General features: G+C 44.7%; 1 protein-coding gene across 1 annotated transcript; it reads left to right on the forward strand.

The window, feature by feature from the left end:
- The first annotated feature begins 3,891 nt into the window (after nt 1-3,891).
- Nucleotides 3,892-16,933, forward strand: Mon1a (MON1 homolog A, secretory trafficking associated). The gene is made up of 6 exons (XM_071615700.1): nt 3,892-4,152; nt 12,030-12,168; nt 13,564-14,049; nt 14,962-15,727; nt 16,406-16,553; nt 16,652-16,933. Exons 2-6 carry the CDS (start codon nt 12,042-12,044, stop codon nt 16,790-16,792), a joined length of 1,668 nt encoding a protein of 555 aa, XP_071471801.1. The 5' UTR covers nt 3,892-4,152; nt 12,030-12,041; the 3' UTR covers nt 16,793-16,933.
- The last annotated feature ends 2,396 nt before the right edge of the window (nt 16,934-19,329 follow it).

A 19,329-nucleotide genomic window follows, 5' to 3' on the forward strand; every position in this document is an offset into this window, starting at 1 on the left:
ATTAAAAAAAAAAAAAAGCTGGGCATGGTGGTGCAGGCCTTTAATCCCAGCAGTTTTGGAAACTGAGGCAGGAGAATTCCAAAATCAAAGTCAGCCTAGCAATTTAGTTAGGCCTTAAGAACATAGCAAGACCCTTTCTCTTTGGGGGTGGGTGGGTGGGGCAAAAAATAAAACTTGGGACTTAATGGCTTAAAGGATTTCCCAAGCACAATAGCAACAGGGCTGGGAACAGGTCCAGCCACAGGATACACTTTATATAATTTTAAAAATTTGTATTTGTTTATTATTTTATTTATTTATGTATTATTATGTTGCAGCACTGGGATTGAGCCCATGGGCACTTTACCACTGAGTTACATTCCTAGCCCTTTTTATTTTTTGAGATCTTGAATTTGAGTACTTCCTGCCTTAGCCTTCTAAGTGGCTAGGATCACAGGCTTGAGCCACCATATCTGGCTGGCTCTTGGACTATAATTGAGCCACAACTTTGCATCAACTCAGGTTCTGAAATCTCCATAAAAGTTGTGAAACTGAAGAAATCTGGGGAAGAAGAAGAAATCTAATTGTTAGATTAGTCCTTACTGTGGTGTATATGACTTACCTGGTTCATGAAATTCCTGAGCCTAGACAAAACAGAAAGCTTATACTTTAAAGGAGCCCCTAACCTGGAGGGTGACAAGAGGTACAGGGCAGTATGTTGTTTGTAGCAAAGTGCAAGGTTAAAAACAGGATCATGCAGGTAACAAGGTCATCATGGGATTTTTTTTTTTTTTTTTTAAGTGCTTATAATGGTACCCAGGGCACTCTAACACTGAACTACACCCTCAATCCTTTTATTTATTTATTTGTATTTATTTTTGTGGACTCTGCCACTGAGCTACACCCCCCAGCCCTTTAAAATTTTTTTTTATTTATTTACTTATTTTGGGTTTTATTTTTTCTACTCCTGGGGATGGAACCTAGGACCTTGTGGATACTAAGCAAGCACTGCACTACTGAGCTATATTCCCAACCCTTTTGGGTTGTTTTGTTTGTTCTTTGTGGTACTGGGAATTGAACCAAGAGGTGTTTTACCACTGAGCCACATTCCCAGCCCTATCTTATTTATTTGTTTGTTTGTTTGTTTATATTTTGAGACAGAGTCTTACTAAATTGTTTAGGGCCTTGAACTTGTAATGCTTTTGCCTCAGATTCCTGAGTTGCTGGGATTACAGGTGTGTACCAGCTTATTTTTTATTTTTATTTTGAGACAGGGTCTTGCTAAGTTGCGCAGGCTGGCCTTGAACTTGTGATCTTCCTGCCTCAGTCTCTGAATAACTGAGATTAAAGTTATGTACTAACATGCATGGCTTCTTTTTTTCTTTGTTTTTTCTTTATTTAGTTAAATTTTTGTTTTTTGTTTTTATTGTTATTATTCTTGTTTTGCAATGCTAGGGATTGAACATAATACCTTGCAAATGTTAGGCAAGCATATGTTAGGCAAGAAGACTACTACTATTCTTCTGAATAGTCAGTCAGAAGCACATGGGATATATACTTAACTAAGTAGATATACTTCAGAATACAGTACTACTATTCAGAAGAAATTCTGAGGTCCTACAGTTAGGGAATCTGGTTAGGTAGAAAACTTTGAATTATTATTTTTTTATTGGGGGGTGGTACCAGGATTGAACTTAGGGGCACTTGGCCACTGAGCCACATCCCCAGCCCTATTTTGTATTTTATTTAGAGATGGGGTCTCACAGAGTTGCTTAGCACCTTGCTTTTGCTGAGATTGGCTTTGAACTTGCAATCCTCCTGCCTCAGCCTCCCAAGCAGCTGAGATTACAAGCATTTGCCACCATGACCATCTGAATTTGTTTTCTATAGGGTTCAATTTCCTAGGATACAATTTCTGCTTAATGTTTTAGCCAGGATATCTCTGTACCAGAGACTATAAGATCTTCTTGGCTTAAATTCTTTTTTTTTAATCCTTTTTTTTTTTTTAAGTTGTCAGTGGACGTTTATTTTACTTATTTATATGTGGTGCTAAAGATCAAATTCAGTGACTCACATATGCTACACAAGTGCTCTACCACCAAGCTATAACCCCAGCCCTTGGCTTATATTCTTGTGCTGGGGTTGTAGCTCAGTAGCAGAGTGCTTGCCTAGCATGTATGAGGCACTGGGTTCCGTTTCTCAGCACTGAATATAAATAAATAAAATAGCCAGGAGTGGTGGTGCATGCCTGTAATCTCAGCTCCTGGGGAGGCTGAGGCAGGAGGATCACAAGTTCAAAGTTAGCCTCAGCAATTTAGTGAGGCCTTAAGAAACTCAGTGAGGGAGCTGGGGATATAGCTAAGTTGGTAGAGTACTTGACTTACATGCACAGGGCCCTGGGTTCAATCCCCAGTACCACCAAAAAAGAAAGAAAGAAAGAAACTCAGTGAGACCCTGTCTCTAAATAAAACACTAAAAAGGGCTGGGGCTGTAGCTCAGCACCAGAGCACTTGCCTAGCATGTGTGAGGTACTGTGTTCAATCCACAGCACCACATAAAAATAAAATAAAGATATTCTATCTACAACTTAAAAAAAGGGGGGGGATGGGTATGTGGATCAGTGGTTAAGTGCCTCTGGGTTTGATCCCTGGTACCAAAAATAAACAAATAAATAAATAAAAGTCCATCAACAACTTAAAAAAAAAAAAAAAAAAAACTGTATAAGAGGGAACCTGGAGTCCTGAGCTAGTAAGTAGAAAAAATATTGTGAGACCTGTGAAGACTCTTCTATCTCCATTCCAAGGAAAAGAACATTTTCTCACCTGAGAAGCTTCCTTTAAAGCTATGTTTGAGGTTCTGAACGCCCCATAGGAAGATATCTTCTGTAAAAGGCCATAGCTTTGTTATAATGGCAGTCACAAGCCAGTAGGCTCCAAGTGGTAGCCATCTGAGACCATGAGAAAAAGACTAAGGTAGAGCTCTCTCCCATAGGACCAAGGGGGACACAGGAAGACCTACTGCTTGCTTTGGAGGGGAAAAAAAAAAAAAGAGGAACACAGGATATTGCTTTGGGTGTTTGTTGGAGTAGCTGGTAGAGTCACAGGAGTGGTTTCAGAATTTTTTCCCCTTCATCCCAGAATTGTTGGGAGAACAAACCACGAAGCTACAAAGTGAGTTAATTGCTTCAAAAGAAAATATGAGATATTTTGTTGTCAACTTAAGGTGACTTCTTTAAACTGTTCTCCAAAAATAAGAGCCATTTGGAACAGCTTGCGTTTTCCTGTTGTTTTCATTGTTTTGCCTCTAGGAAATTATAAACAGTGGTTCTTTATCCTTGCAAATAACCCAGGGAGCCCTTAAAATAATACTGAAGCCTGGTTCCCCATACCCATCCAATTTAATCAAAATCTCTAGGAGTAGTGTTGAAATATTAGTGTTTTTTAAAAGCTCCCCAGGTCATTCAGTGTGCACAGTTAAGAACTACCTGTTCTAGAGTCTCATAAATTAAAAACGATTAGTGCGGCTTTTGCGCATGCTCACATCCTTTACAGCTACTGTAAACTCACTAATATTTATCCAGCACCCCAAACTTGCAGTGTCCTTCCACAATATGTCGGGGAAACAACGTCAACGTTACTTCCTCTCTCTTGAATGAAACCTGTCATTAGTTTGGGCCAAGGGTCGAAAGAGTACAGATCTGCAGCAGTCGCAGGGCTTTTGACCTCGGGGACGGCAGATGGGTAGAGGGTGCTCCCGGGCCTCCGAGACGCTGGAGAAGGAGGCGCCGGGTGAGACAAACCCGGATCTGGGTCAGGTCCCGCCCCCGACTCTTTTGGGCTCTGGAGAGCCGAACCGCTCGGGCCGTGCCGCCTACAGACTACATTTCCCACAATGCACCAGGGGGGCGGGCTGGGTCGGGCCAAGCGACTGGAACCGGGCCTCCTCGGCGAGAGGCCAGCGAAGGCTGCCTTCCTGCGCCAGAGGCCGGGTGAGGGGCGGCAAGGGGAAATCGGTGCCGAACTGTTGCCATGTGTGTGTCCGCAAGGGGACGTGGCCCCGCGAAACTGCGCCCCCGGGCCTGGCCCGGCCGGACACCTACACCCCTCCGGGGGTCCGGCAGAGGGCAGTGACTGGCACCCTCTGTGCGTCCTGGTTTCCCCCCCAAAAAAACAGGTGAGTCCGACTGCCAACCCACGTGGCCTGGGGTCGCTGAGAAGCAGGAGAGCTGTCATCTTTGGAGGGAGGGACTTGAAGACTAGGGTCCCAGCAACCCTGAGCACCGTCTGTGTTAGGAAAGTGGGTCTTCCTGGGGTCCCTATGCCGGCTGGCCCATAGCTGGGGAATACAAAAAAAAGAGGCCTGGAACCCATCCTTTGGCCAAGAGGGTGAAATAGTACTCACATCTACCAATGCACGTATATTTGACCCTCAAAGTCCTCTCAAAAAGCAACGCAAGTGTTCTGGAGCTCCTGGAAGGGTCTTAGGGCTCAGGACTTTGTTCTCAAGGGCGCCCTGGCTAGGTAACTGGGCTGCCACTTGTACTGAAGCACCCTTTCTAGGCTCCAGTTCGCTTGAGAAGTGTGAGCAGCCTTTGTCAAGGAGGGGAGTGGCCGCCAGAAGTGACAAGTTCCAGGCTAGTCTTTAAGCTTAGAGTAAGTATCTTGCTGAAGCAGCCACAGCACAGTCTTAGTAGGACCCTGTCTCTACACGTCCTTCATCCTGGCAACTCCCTCCCAGATAAAACCCACTCTCCAAAGGGTGAAGGTGGGGTGAAACAAGCACTATCCAAGTAGGAAAAGGGAGCAAGGTGATTAGGAACCAGTAGGGAGGAGCTCTTGCAAGGCCCACCCCAGGCACAGTAGAAGGGCTGATTGCACCAACCTGTTTGGTTACTTTGCTTACAAGCCCTGCAAGGGACTTCTAGGAAAAGTAGCAAGTCCTGGGGATATCTAGACGGGCTGCCTGGTAAAGACATCTGGGCTGGTTCTGAAAGATCTTGCCTAACTGATTCAGGCTGAACCTCCCAGCAGCTTCCTTGCACAGATTATGGGTCTTTTGGGGGTTGGGGTGGGTTTTGTGTGATTCACTGAGCTTTTCTGCCTGAATTTCCAAGATAAGTATTCAAAAAGCTATTTGCTCCATCAGGCTTTCTGGCGGAACCCCAGATTGATCTTGGAGAAACTGAGATGCTACATGATCTCACATGGCAGGGGGACTGTGGTGAAAGAGGTACTCACTAGTGGGTGTGGTCGCACACCTCTATAATTGCAGCAACTCTGGCCACTGAGGCAGGAGGATCACAAGTTCAAGCCATCCACAGCAATTTAGCAAGGCCCTAAGCAACTTAGTGAGACCCTGTCTCAAAATAAAAAATAAAAAGGGGCTGGGGGGGCTGGGGTTTAGCTTCAGTGGTAGAGTGCTTGCTTAGCACATGTGAGGCACTGGATTCAAGCCTTAGCACCACATAAAAAAATAAACAAAATAAAGTTAAAAAAAAGGATTCTTGGGGCTGGGGTTGTGGCTCAGCAGTAGAGCACTTGGCCTAGCCTGTGTGAGGCACTGGGTTTGATCCTCAGCACCACATAAAAATAAGTAAATAAAATAAAGTTATTGTGTCCAACTACAACTAAAAAATAAATATTAAAAAAAAATATTTGGGGGCTGGGGATGTGGCTCAAGCGGTAGCGCGCTCGCCTGGCATGCGTGCGGCCCGGGTTCGATCCTCAGCACCACATACAAACAAAGATGTTGTATCCGCTGAAAACTACAAAATAAATATTAAAAAATTAAAAAAATATATATATTTGGGGGCTGGGGCTGTAGCTCAGTGGCAGAACACTTGCCTGGCATGCATAAGGCACTGGGTTTGATCCTCAGCACCACATAAAAATAAACAAATAAAATAAAGGCATTCTGGCCATCTACAACTACAAAAAATTAAAAAAAAAAAAAGAAGGAAGTCTTTGTTATTAAAAAAGTTCTTAAAAAAAAACATTGTTTGAAAAAAGGGGGGTGTTGGGGATCCCAACTCAATGGTTAAATGCCCCTGGGTTCTATCCCTGGTACCAAAAATAAAAATAAAAAAGAAGCACCTATTACCCCTAGACAGTTGACTCTCCTCTCTTCCCCATGCAGGTACCATGCTAGGATGCTGGGTACAGTCAGACATACTGGGTTTAGTCAGCTGAAGCCTACAAGGGATCAGTGGGGAATGGGTTCTCAGGATAGGATTAAACTGCTGTAGACCTTGTTTGGATCTTTGAACCAGAAGTTCAAGGCCACAGTGCAGGGCCAGTTAAACATGGCAGAGACTTCTAGGAGCAGCAAAGAGCTAGTCATCTGTTTTTCAACTCTAACACTTGTAAATAGCCTGATCTGACAGGTGGGTCATTTCAGGCTAGAGCCCACCTGACTTCATAAGATCAGATGCATGCTTCCCCAGGCCATTCATCCAGGGCCCCTGTCTGGCTGAGCAAACTCATAAAGGACTGATTTACATTTCAGAGACCACTGGATCTGTGTGTGAGTACTGTTATACATGGTCTGAATGCAAAGTAAAAATAATCATGATGTACTAAATGACAGCAGTACGCATATAAATGCCTACTCTATACTAATGTAATTATTATTTTTTTGAGGTTTTATTTAAATTTATTAATTTTGAGAGAGTTTACTTCTTAATATTGAGACAACCAGAGATATGAAAAATTTGTGCTCTACATGTGTAATATGAATTCCTCTGTCATATATAAATTTAAAAATTATTTAAAAAATATTGAGAATCCTGCAATGGAAAAATGAGAATTCATACCCTATTAGATTCAAATGTATGATATGTCAAAATAATTGTATACTAAGGTAATTAGATTACATATATTATCTTCTATGTCCCAATGAATCAGTAGTATTATTATCACCATTTTTAATTTAATTTTTTTGTTTTTTTACTGAGGACGGAATGAAGAGGTGCTCTACTGCTTGCTGAGTTACATCCTCAGTCCTTTTTATTTATATTTTTATTTAGAGATAGAGTTTCAAAAAATCACTCAGACTGATCTCAAACTTGCAATCCTCCTGCCACAGACTCCCAATTACCTGGGATTACAGATGTATGCCAGAATTATCTCCATTTTTTTCTTTAAATCTCCATTTTATAGATGAGAAAACAGAACTGTAAATCCAAGTTCCTCTAATTGCAGAGCCATTGTTCCTGAATATTTGACTATCACCAAAGAAAAGTCTTCTACAGACTGAGTTGGTTTATTTGTTTGATTGTTTTTTGCCTCCTTGTAGCAAGTGCTGGATCTAGGTGTTCACAGATCTTGCACTGCCTCCCTTTCAAAGATGTTTATCTAGCAAATGTTGATTAAGCTCCTCCTGCATGTGGCTCTAATCACCTGAAATTTGTAGCAAGCCACAGGGGGACCTTCAGTCCTGAGAAATAAACCAGGGTGAGCAGGGATATTGCAGAAAGGCCTCTCTGATAATGTAATACTGAGCAGCAATCTGAAGGAAGTGAGGAACAGTGAATAATGTACTAGCCCAGACAGGGAAATATGCACAGGGAGGAAGTTCAGCAAAGGCAAAGTCTGAAATAAAGGAATGCTCAGGATATTTAGGAAAAGCCACTATGGCTGGACTAAGGCAGAAATAGTTGGGAGAAAAGGTAGGAGATAAGGTCAAAGAAGTAAAGGAGAAGCTGGGTGCAGTCCACACACCTGTAATCACAGCAATTCAGAAGGCTGAGCAGGAAGGATTGCATGTTTGAGGCCAGCCTTGGTAATTTAAAGAGTTCCTGTCTCAAAAATAAATAAATGAAAAGGGCTGGTTTAATTCCCAGTACCAAATAATATTTTTTAGTTGTAGTTGGACACAATACCTTTATTTATTTTTATGTGGTGCTGAGGATCGAATCCAGGGCCTCACATGTGCTAGGTGAGCGCTCTATCACTGAGCCACAACCCCAACCCACCAAAAAAATTTAAAAGTACAGAAGTGAGGGCATATGGGATGAGGCCTTTTACACCCCTATGAGGAAATTGGTTTGCTTTGTTTTTTTGATTCCAGGGATTGAACTGGGGTGCTTAAGAACTGAGCCACATCCCCAGCCCCCTTTTTTTTTAATATTTATTTTTTAGGTGTAGTTGGACACAATGCCTTTATTTTATTTACTTATTTTTACGGGGTGCTGAGGATCAAACTCAGGGCTTCGCACATGCTAGGAGAGCACTCTTAACACTGAGCCCCAGCCCCAGCCCCATCAGCCTTTTTATTTTGAGACATGGTCTCATTAAGTCGCTTAGGACCTCACTAAATTGCTGAGGCTGTCCTCAAATTTGTGATCCTCCTGCCTCAGCCTCCAGAGCCACTGGGTTTACAGGTATGCACACCATGCCTGGGAGGAAATTGACTTTCTTGCTGAGTGAGTGTGAGCAGTCTCACATTACAAATAGAATTGATTAAAAAAAAAATCATTAAGTGACTGGGCATGGTGGCACATGCCTATAATCTTACTGACTTGGGAGATTGGAGGATCAAAAATTTAAAGCCAGGGCTGGGGCTGTAGCTCAGTGGTGGAGTGCTTGCCTGTCATGCTTGAGGCACTGGGTTTGATCCTTAGCACCACATAAAAATACAAACAATAAAATGAAGGCATTCTGTCCATCTACAACTATAAAAATATATTTTTTTTAAAAATTCAAGGCCAGGGACTGGGGATATAGCTCCAAAGAACAGAATTGTAAGATGCCTGTAGTCTGTATCATTGCTTGGAAGGGAGCTACTCTGAATTTCTATCAGACCCAGATAGATTTTGTATAAAGAAAAAAATTAAGCTTTTATTTGAGCATAGCGGCACACACCTTTAATCTCAGCAACTCCAGAAGTTGAGGCAGGAGGATGGTAAGTTTGAGGTCAGCCTGAGCAACTTAGTGAGATCCTAACTCAAAATTAGAAATAAAAAGGGCTGGGAGAGCTGGGGTTATAGCTTAGTGGTATAGTGCTTGTCTAGCACATGTGAGGCCCTGGGTTCCATCCTCAGCATTACATAAAGATAAATAAATAAAATAAAGGTAGTGTGTCCATCTACAATTTACAAAATATATTTTAAAAAGGGGGGTTGGGAATGTAGCTCAGTGGTAGAACACCCCATGTTCAATCCACAATACTGAAGGGGGAAAATAAAAAGTATGGTTTCTACTCAATTAATGTTATTTTCCTACCATCATAAAATTGAAGACCATCTGTACAGCTCAATGAATTATCACAAAGAAAATATATCTAAGGAAGGGCGTTTTGAAGATAAAAAAAGCTGGAAGATCCAAGACAGGGAGAGGTGGGGTGAGGGAGAGAACGAGCATGAATGTTAAAAAGCTATGTCTATCTTTCTTTTAAGCAAGAAGGACTGGAATTAGCCACAGGGGAGTGTGAACAACATATCTTTAAAAGAAAAAGAAAGGCAGAATTGGGGCTAGGGTTGTAGCTCAATGGTAGAGCGCTTGCCTAGCATGTTTGAGGCACTGGGTTTGATCCTTAGCACCAAATATAAGTAAATAAAAATAAAAGTCCCTCAAGAACAAAAGAAAGACAGAAAGGCAGAGTCTGGCAGATGAGACAAGATGATGGTGGTAGTCTACAGAAGTTTTTTCCTGGTGACAAGTCTTTCAGTGAAGTGGAAGATAAGGTCATCTGCTGATAAAGCTGATTCCCCCTATATCTACTAGAGGTGTCCTCTACCTGGCCTTGAAGCTGTGGTAAGACCAGAAGATCATGTTAAATCTGTCCTGGCCATCAAATTGGCATAGAGAATTCTCACATCTCTAGTTTTCTTTTTTATATATATATATATATATATTTTAGTTGTCAATGGACCTTTATTTTATTTATTTATATGTGGTGCTGAGAATCGAACTCAGTGCCTCACACATGCTAGGTAAGTGGTTTACCACTGAGCCACAACCCCAGCCCCTGTAGTTGTTTTTGTTTACTTATTTTTTGTATGTGGTGCTGGGGATTGAACCCAGGGCCTTGTATATGCTAGGCAAGTGCTCTGCCTCTGAGCTACAACCCCACACCCTGCTACTGGTAAGGGAATTCCTTTTGCCAAATTCAAGAAGTACAAAATAGGGCTGGGGATGTGGCTCAAGCGGTAGCGCGCTCGCCTGGCATGCATGCGGCCCGGGTTCAATCCTCAGCACCACATACAAACAAAGATGTTGTGTCCACCAAAAACTAAAAAATAAATATTAAAATTCTCAAAAAAAAAAAAGAAGTACAAAATAATATTCAGAGAAAAGAAGAGTTCCAACCTGAAGCAAAGCCTGTTAGCTGTGTCTTACTTCTTTTTCTGCAAGCACTAAAATATGCAAAAAGGGGGCTAGGGTTGTGGCTCAGTGATAAAGTGCCTGCCAATACATGTAGGCACTGGGTTCTATCCTCAGCACTACATAAAAATAGATAAATAAAATAAAGCTATTGCGTCCATATACAATTTTTAAAATATTTAAATAAATAAAATATGCAAAAAGAACTCTTTGTTAACTTAATTTTTTTTTTTTAGTTGTAGTTGGACAAATTATTTATTTTTATGTGGTGCTGAGGATCGAACTCAGGGCTTTGCACTTGTTAGGCAAGCGCTCTACTGCTGAGCCACAACCCCAGACCGTCAACTGAAATTTTTTTTTGGTACTGGGGATTGAACCCAGAGGCACCCAATCACTGAGCTACATTCCCAGCCCGTTTTTTGTATATTATTTAGAGACAGGGTCTTACTTAGTTGCTTAGGGCCTCACTAAGTTGCTGAGGCTGGCTTTGAACTCGCAATTCTCCTGCCTCAGCCTCCCCAGCCCTGTTTTGTATTTTATTTAGGGACAGACTCTCACTGAGTTGCTTAGCACATTGCTATTGCTGAGGCTGGCTTTGAACTCGCGATCTTCCTGTCTCAGCCCCGCTAATCTGCTGGGATTACAGGTGTGGGCCACTGCTCCCAGCTTCAATTTTGTGTTTAATGGAGAAATATATGTTCATGGCAGAACATGGAGGCAAAAATATGAAGGTATAGAATTGTTTTAGTTCCCATATGCAGGGCTTCTTTCTTGTAGTAACATTAAACAAGCTGCTTAAACTCTCAGCTTCAGTTCTTTCATCTATGGAGCTAGCTTGATAAAAGCACTTCCCTCACAGAGGAGTGCTCAGGATTACATAACTCAATCCATATAAACTTCTTAGCACACTGCCCTGACACCCAGTAAGTTTTAGCCCCTGTTTTCAGTCTGTTAAAATGTTTACATTTAGGGCTGGGGATGTACCTCAGTGATAGGGCCCTTGGTTTGATCCTCAACACTGAAAAAAAAGAAAGAAAAGAAATTGCATTTAATGTGTATTTTTTTTGGGGGGGGGTGGGTACCAGGGATTGAACTCAAGGGCACTCAGCCATTGAGCCATATCCCCAGCTCTATTTTGTATTTTATTTAGAGACAGGGTCTCGCTGAGTTGCTTAGTTGCTGGAACAGTCAGCCTCTGGCTCTTCCACTCTTTCTTTCCCACCATTCATTATTTGTTCACTCATTCATTGGGTATTCATCCTTCTGCCTCGCTATTGCTGAGGCTGGCTTTGAACTCGTGATCCTCCTGCCTCAGCCTCCTGAGTTGCTGGGATTACTGGTGTGCACCACCTCATGCAGCTGCATCAGCCTTCTGAGCCACTGGGATTACAGGCCAGCATCACCACATCAGCTTTATTTTCTGTTTTTAGAGAGGATCTTGCTAAATTGCCTAGGCTGACCTCATACTTATAATCCTCCTGTCTCAGCCTCCTGGGTAGATGAAATTACAGGAGTGTGCCACCACACCTGGCCTTTTCCAAGTTTTCTACAATAAATTTGTCTTCCTTTTATAATCAGAAAAGAAATGTGATACTTAATTTTTAGAAGAAAATATTTTTCAGGGATTTAGGGTCCTGGTAAGGGACACTTTTTCACACTGTTAATTACATCAGTGACTCTACAAATTGCACATTCTCCCTATCCTCCTTTATTTTGTTTATCCCACAGAAAGCCCAAAGGATGGCTGCTGATATGCAGAGGAAGAAAAGTAGTGAATGCCCTGATGGCACATTGGCTCCTTCTGATGGACAGAGTGTGGAGAGAGCAGAGAGTCCCACACCAGGACTGGCCCAGGGAATGGAACCAGGTATGGGCAGAGTGAGTAGCCCCCATCACCTGACAGCTGGAACAGTCAGCTTCTGGCTCTTCCACTCTTTCTTTCCTACCATTCATTATTTGTTCATTCATTCATTGGGTATTCATCCTAGTGATATTGCAGGGAGCCAGACTAAGTTTACATCTGGTCTTCCTCTCCATTTCATGTTGTGCTGTTCATCCTGTGCTCTTGGGCTGCTAGTCTGGCTATCCTTCTGTTTTTGTCTACAGGATCTTGGAACCTTTTCCCTTCCTTAGCTCTCAGGTTTAAATGTCTCCTCCTCACAAATTAGGCCTGCCCTGTACAGGACACTAGTCATTTTGTAATTTTCGGCATGTGTTTACCCTCTCTCTCCAACAAGATTGTGAGCTCTTTGAGCACAGGGCATTCATATTACCAATGCCTTGTATGGTGCTGAATTTATAACTACTTTGGCAAAAATATCAGTAAAGGGGGCTGGAGATATAGCTCAGTTGGTAGAATGCTTGCCGTGCATGCACAAGGCTCTGGGTTCAATTCCCAGAACCACCAAAAAAAAAAAAAGAAAGAAAGAAAAGAAAATCAGTAAAGGAACCAGGCACAGTGGCACCACACCTATAGTCCCAGCTACTTGGGAGGCTAAGGCAGGAGGATCACAAATTTGAGCCCAGACTGGGCAACATAGTAAGATAGTGTCTCTTTAAGAAAAATAAGGGGACTAAAAGTGTAGCTTTGTGGTAGAACACTTGGCCTAGCATGCCTAAGGCCCTGGGTTCCATCCCCAGTGCTGAAAAACAAATTAATAAAGGAAGACTGATGTGGTCTCTGTCATGGGGAAACCATAGGCTATGGAGTCAGTCAGGGACTGTGACCTGAATGGGACAGGAGGGGAAATAGATTCACTGAGTATGGGAGGTGCTCTAGGCATAGGGCAGGGTACTAGGCATATAACAGTGAACAAACAGGTTCCTACCTTACCACTGTAGTTGGATAGGGAAATAATTGGCAAGTGTCCCAAAGGAAATCAGAGACTCATATGATAGAGTGCTAAGGTTGTAGGTAAGATGAAGATATAACTGCAGAGCTCCTGAGGTAGGTTGGGGCATGTTGAGGTGTCCAAAGAGCAAATGGACAAAGGTCAGCATCAGTGTCTCTTAGGGAAGGGGCCTAATATGGGAATGAAAGAGGTAGGTAAATACCAGTCACCACTGCTGCCATGAGGATTTAGGTCTTATTGCCAGTGTGATGAGAGGAAAACAATGGGCTCTAAATTGCAGAGAAGCATGAGCATGGCAGGAAGGAACAGTGGCATGGCCCCATCAGGACAGAAAGTCATGTTAGAGTAACCATGTTAGAGAGTGTCTGCCAGCAGTTCCCTTTCTAAGCACCAGTGCTTTTGGCCTACAGGTGCCGGGCAGGAGGGTGCCATGTTTGTCCATGCCCGTTCCTATGAGGACCTGACTGAATCAGAGGATGGGGCAGCTTCTGGGGACAGTCCTAAGGAGGGTGCTGGGGGTCCTCCATCACTGCCTACAGATATGCGCCAGATCAGCCAGGACTTTAGTGAGCTAAGCACCCAGCTGACAGGTGTGGCTCGAGACCTACAAGAGGAGATGCTGCCAGGAAGCTCTGAGGACTGGCTGGAACCCCCAGGGGCAACTGGGAGACCAGACACGGAGCCCTCAAGGGAGGGCACAACAGAGGGGGATGAAGAAGATGCTACGGAGGCATGGCGCCTGCACCAGAAGCATGTCTTTGTCCTGAGTGAGGCAGGGAAACCCGTGTACTCTCGCTATGGCTCTGAGGAGGCGCTTTCCAGCACAATGGGTGTCATGGTGGCACTAGTATCCTTTCTGGAGGCAGACAAGAATGCCATCCGCTCCATCCACGCAGGTGAGCCACTTGAAGCCCCGGGGTGGTGGGGAAGGCTGCACTGGTCAGGTTTAATTCATAGCAGGTTTTGGACCCCCACAGACTAGAGGGTTGGGATGTGCTGTGTGCTGAGGATCAAGTCCCTCCATTCACCTCTCTGAACCTTAAGGTCCTCACCTGAACATATGTTAACAACATGGCCAGTCTCATGGGGCTGCGGTGAGGGCTAATGATGGCTTTGACATAGCTTTATTATAGAAAAAAGGTGAAAATTGGCTAGAAGGGCAGGGGTGATTAAGGAAAAAAAAAAAAAAAAAAAAGCTGGGCATGGTGGTGCACACCTATAATCTCAGAGACTTGGGAAGCAGAGGCCAGAGAATCACAATTTCAAAGCCAACCTCAGCAAATTAGCAAGGCCCTAAGCTTAAAAAGGGCTGGGGATGTGTCTCAGTGTAAGTGCCTCTGGGTTCAATCCCTAGTACAAAAAAAAAAAAAAAAAAAATGATGCCCTTAGTCCCACCCAGCTGAGTTAGCATTTCCCTTAAGAATGTATGTTTTCTGTTTCTGAAGACCTTGTGTTTCTGAGGGAATGAATCTGTGAAGCAAGAGGCAGAGAAAGAGAGCAAGGGATTTGGTGGAACTCACCAAATTGCCGGTATTTGGGATTACAGTACAACGGCAAATTCTGAGCCCATCCTTGGTAACTTAGTGAAACCCTGTCTCAATGAATGAATGAATGGATGAATTCATTCTGGGTTCAATCCCTAGTATGGAAAAAAAAAAAAAAGTGTGGTGGTTTCATCCTGAAGCTGAATATAGAGAGCTCTGAGAGAAAAAGATGTGGAAATTGAAAGGCAGCACAGATCTGGGTAAGGCCTATCAGGATGGCTTCTGGGAAAGGACCTGAGGCTGACACTGTGTCCCCATCTTCAGATGGCTACAAGGTGGTATTTGTGCGCCGGAGCCCACTGGTGCTAGTGGCAGTGGCACGAACGCGGCAGTCGGCACAGGAGTTGGCACAAGAGTTGCTCTACATCTATTACCAAATTCTGAGCCTTCTTACTGGGGCACAGTTGAGCCACATCTTCCAGCAGAAGCAGAACTACGACCTGCGGCGCCTGCTTTCAGGCTCCGAGCGCATCACCGACAATCTGCTACAGCTAATGGCTAGAGACCCCAGCTTCCTAATGGGGGCGGCGCGGTGCCTGCCCCTGGCCGCCACCGTTCGAGATGCGGTGAGTGCCAGCCTGCAACAGGCACGTGCTCGCAGCCTTGTCTTCTCCATCCTAGTGGCCCGCAACCAGCTGGTGGCGCTCGTGCGCCGCAAGGACCAATTCCTGCACCCCATCGACCTGCACCTGCTCTTCAATCTCATAAGTTCCTCCTCGTCCTTCCGTGAGGGTGAGGCCTGGACGCCGGTATGCCTGCCCAAATTCAATGCAGCTGGCTTCTTCCACGCACACATCTCTTACCTAGAGCCTGACACCGACCTCTGCCTGCTACTTGTCTCCACCGACCGCGAGGACTTTTTTGCTGTCTCTGACTGCCGCCGCCGCTTCCAGGAGCGCCTTCGCAAACGCGGAGCTCACCTCGCGCTGCGGGAGGCACTGCGCACACCCTACTACAGCGTTGCCCAAGTGGGCATCCCTGATTTGCGTCACTTCCTCTATAAATCAAAGAGCTCAGGACTCTTCACCAGGTGAGGGAGGACACTGCTTCAGGGACACAAGGATGTGGGGAGGAGGAGGCTGGTTGGTCCTGAGCCCTAGGATGTAGCTCTGAAGCTGACAACCCCTTTGGGAGTGGACCAGCATTCTAGAGTTGTTTTACTGTGGTACGAGGGGCCCAGACTTCTATCATGCCACCAGCATACACCTATTTCATTACCTGTAAGACCTGAAATTGATCAATATACACAGGGAAGAAAGCTGGAACAGAGGTCTCCTAGGACCCTTGCCCTAGAGCAACTCTGCCCTAGGGGGTCATTTTGGTCCAATCCAGGATGCAGAGTCTTCTCTCACTTGTTCCTCTAGGGAAGGAACTGGGCAGATATGGCAGCTTCTCTCCTCCCTTTACCCAGAGGATTTCCTAGTACACCTTTTATCAACTGCAGACATATCATTCTTCTTAGTCACCTAAACTCAAATTGGCCTCTCCAAAGAAAACAATACCATGACCTTGGGTGTGTGAGGGGGCAGAGCACCAGTCTCCTGGGAAGTCTTCCAGGGAGTGGGGAGATGATGACTATAACCTGTCCTAGAGAACATCTGGAGAGTAGAACATGTGGTGGAGTCTCCCTGTCTAGGAATAGATTTTCTAGATTTCCAGATAAGGCAACAGAAGTCATTCCTTTGTGAACCCACTCCCTCATCTGCAGTCCTGAGATTGAGGCCCCATACACCAGTGAAGAGGAACAGGAGCGGTTGCTGGGCCTCTACCAGTACCTGCACAGTCGTGCCCACAATGCCTCCCGCCCACTCAAGACCATCTACTACACAGGCCCCAACGAGAACCTCCTAGCCTGGGTAAGGTGGCCCTCATTAGGCTGGGCTTCATGGAGGTCCTGGGTAGGGTTCATAAGGGCTATCCATCTTAGATGACCACCTTTTGCCCCCTTCTCCAGGTGACAGGCGCCTTTGAGCTCTACATGTGCTACAGCCCTCTGGGGACTAAGGCATCAGCTGTCAATGCCATCCATAAGTTGATGCGCTGGATCCGTAAAGAGGAAGACCGCCTCTTCATCCTCACACCCCTCACCTACTGATGGGAATGTGTGCAGACTCAGCCCTTCCAGTCCCACTGGGTGTGGAAAGCCATGGGAGCCTCCAGGTGGGGGTGGCTTTTGCCTAGCCAGCAGGCAGGGACTATGGGTTGGTGTGTGCATTAAAGTACTTTGGGGAAGACACTTGTTGCAGCCATGTCATTATTCTTTTTTTTTTTTTTTTGCCCATCTACTATCATGGACAAACACTGGATTCTCCTCCTAAGTTCTGCACATATTTCTTCATATACAGGAGCACATGCATATTTAAGCCACTCTCCTCCTGCCCTTGCACTAGCATCAGGCTACACACATTCAGAGTTGGACCCTTGGCTGCAGATGTTTTGGTTCACCTGAAGTCATCATATGTAAAGGCTCTCAGTCATCCTACTGTCCTACCCTTGCCCCTGCACCATCCCTCTGTACCCAGTCTGCCTCTGCACTTGTCTTCCCTCTCTAAGGTGGACCCTCCAGTTGCATGCCCTGAAGGACCACCCAACAAAGCTCTGGCTGTGACTGCTTAATAGACTGCTATAGATCAGCATGGGCTGAGCTGAGTAAAATAAAGATGGCCCAAGTGGGGTAGTCTGGGCTATGGTGTGGGTGAGAGCTCTTGGTGAGGCACAAATTTAGAGTTCAGTCTCCCTGTAGCCACTGGCCTCTTCCTATAGGCCTTTCCATGAAGGGCTATCTGCCTCAGTTCCCCTACTTCAACCAGCACATTCCTCAGAATGGCCTCCAAAATGAGCTAGAGGATTTGAGAGGAGGTCCACTTGGCCTCCAGGGCCTCTAGGAATGCATCTGCCTTAATAAGAGCTGATGTCACTAGGTGCACTGGTTCTTCCTCAGTTACCCTATTCCCTAGCCTGGCATGGCCAGAACTGCATGAAACTCCATGGACATCCCAGGAGGTTGGTAGTAAAGGCTCATTCACTCTGAGAATTTTGGGGGCAGAGCCTAGGACACTGTGCAAAAAGCCTTTATCTTTATTGTTGGGGCTCTCCCCATTCTGTTACAACTTCTCATTGGCCAGGGAAGCAAAAGGCCTAGGAATTGTTTCTGGGAGAAAATCATCCACTGAATGTGATCAAAAGCATCCTTTTGCAGCCCCTGAGAGTTTGGCCCAGATTTTACTATCTTTAAAACCAACCCATGTTGGAGAATTTGTCTTTGTAGGTAGCATCAGCCAAGGATACAGTGGGACAGTTGTATTCCTCTCCCAAGAAATGGCAACATATCTTCTGTCATTGGCTCCAGACTAGATCACTTTTTTTTTTTAAATGATGATGTGGTTCCTCGAGAAAATAGTTCTGTTCTTTTATTTTTTTTAAGAGAGAGAGAGAGAGAATTTATATATATATATATATTTTAGTTATTGGCAGACACAACATCTTTGTTTGTATGTGGTGCTGAGGATCGAACCCAGGCCGCACGCATGCCAGGCGAGCATGCTACCATTTGAGCCACATCCCCAGCCCCCAAACTAGATCAGATTGAAATCAGCATGGCTGCAGGCCACCTACCCAGATTCCAAAGTCCATGGGGAGTAGCCCCAGGTTTGATAAGTGCTGCATATCCTACACATATGCCCAGATCTCTTTTCTGCCTCTTTTGAGCTTCTGTTCTTCCCCTTGCTCCTGATTATTACACCAACCCACTGCCTCAGGGAACACAATGATGCCAGTCCAGATGTCCCTGATTGTTACTAGTGTTCTTTTTTTTTTTTTAAATATTTTTATTATATTTACTTACTCTTTTTATGTGGTGCTGAGGATCGAACCCAGTGCCTCACGCATGTGAGGCAAGCGTTCTGCCACTGAGCCACAACCCTAGCCTCCATTACTAGTGTTCTTATCAACAGTCAGCCTCTATGTCAGAGATGGAGGGGTCACAGTTATCTAACTGTGTACCTGGATAATAGGTACCTATAATCATGCAGTTTACTTATTTGGGGATCAGGGTAGAATTACAGGCAAATAAAGAGGAAACCATCATGTGCAAAGGCAAGTACCTGGTTTAAAAAGACAAAACAAAACATTTTTCATGATGCTGGAAGAGTTTATAAGACCTGGGGTTCTCAACCTCCAGATAAAAGTCTGGCAGTAGAGAGTTGAAGCTGCAGTACGATGGGGTCATACTGAGTTGGAGAGAAACCTCTGCTGCCACTAAAGTGATCTCTGGGTTAGAAAAAGAAACTGGACCCAGTTTTCTGGAACAGTGTTCACAGGAGACCGAAAGCCCAAAGAGGACAAAGTGCTAGCCACTTTGTTCATGGTGACAAGATGTCAGGGTAATTGGGCAGTTACTAAACCAGTTATGGGCCAGGCATGGTGAGTCTTGGGGGAGCGCTTGTACTATTAGCAGACTTTCCCCACAAGCCTTGCCTGCCCCCTTCTGCAGAGCTAACCAAGGAAGAAGGAAGGAAAGGGTGCTTCTGTGAACCCCACTATTAAGATTGTCTGCCTTAGAAGGTCATCCACCATGTGGCCACATGGTGGCAGCAGAGAACCAATTGATGGCACTTCATTTTTACCCCCTAA

This window comes from Marmota flaviventris, chromosome 8, assembly GCF_047511675.1.
Source record: "Marmota flaviventris isolate mMarFla1 chromosome 8, mMarFla1.hap1, whole genome shotgun sequence".
Classification (NCBI taxonomy): Eukaryota; Metazoa; Chordata; class Mammalia; order Rodentia; family Sciuridae; genus Marmota; species Marmota flaviventris.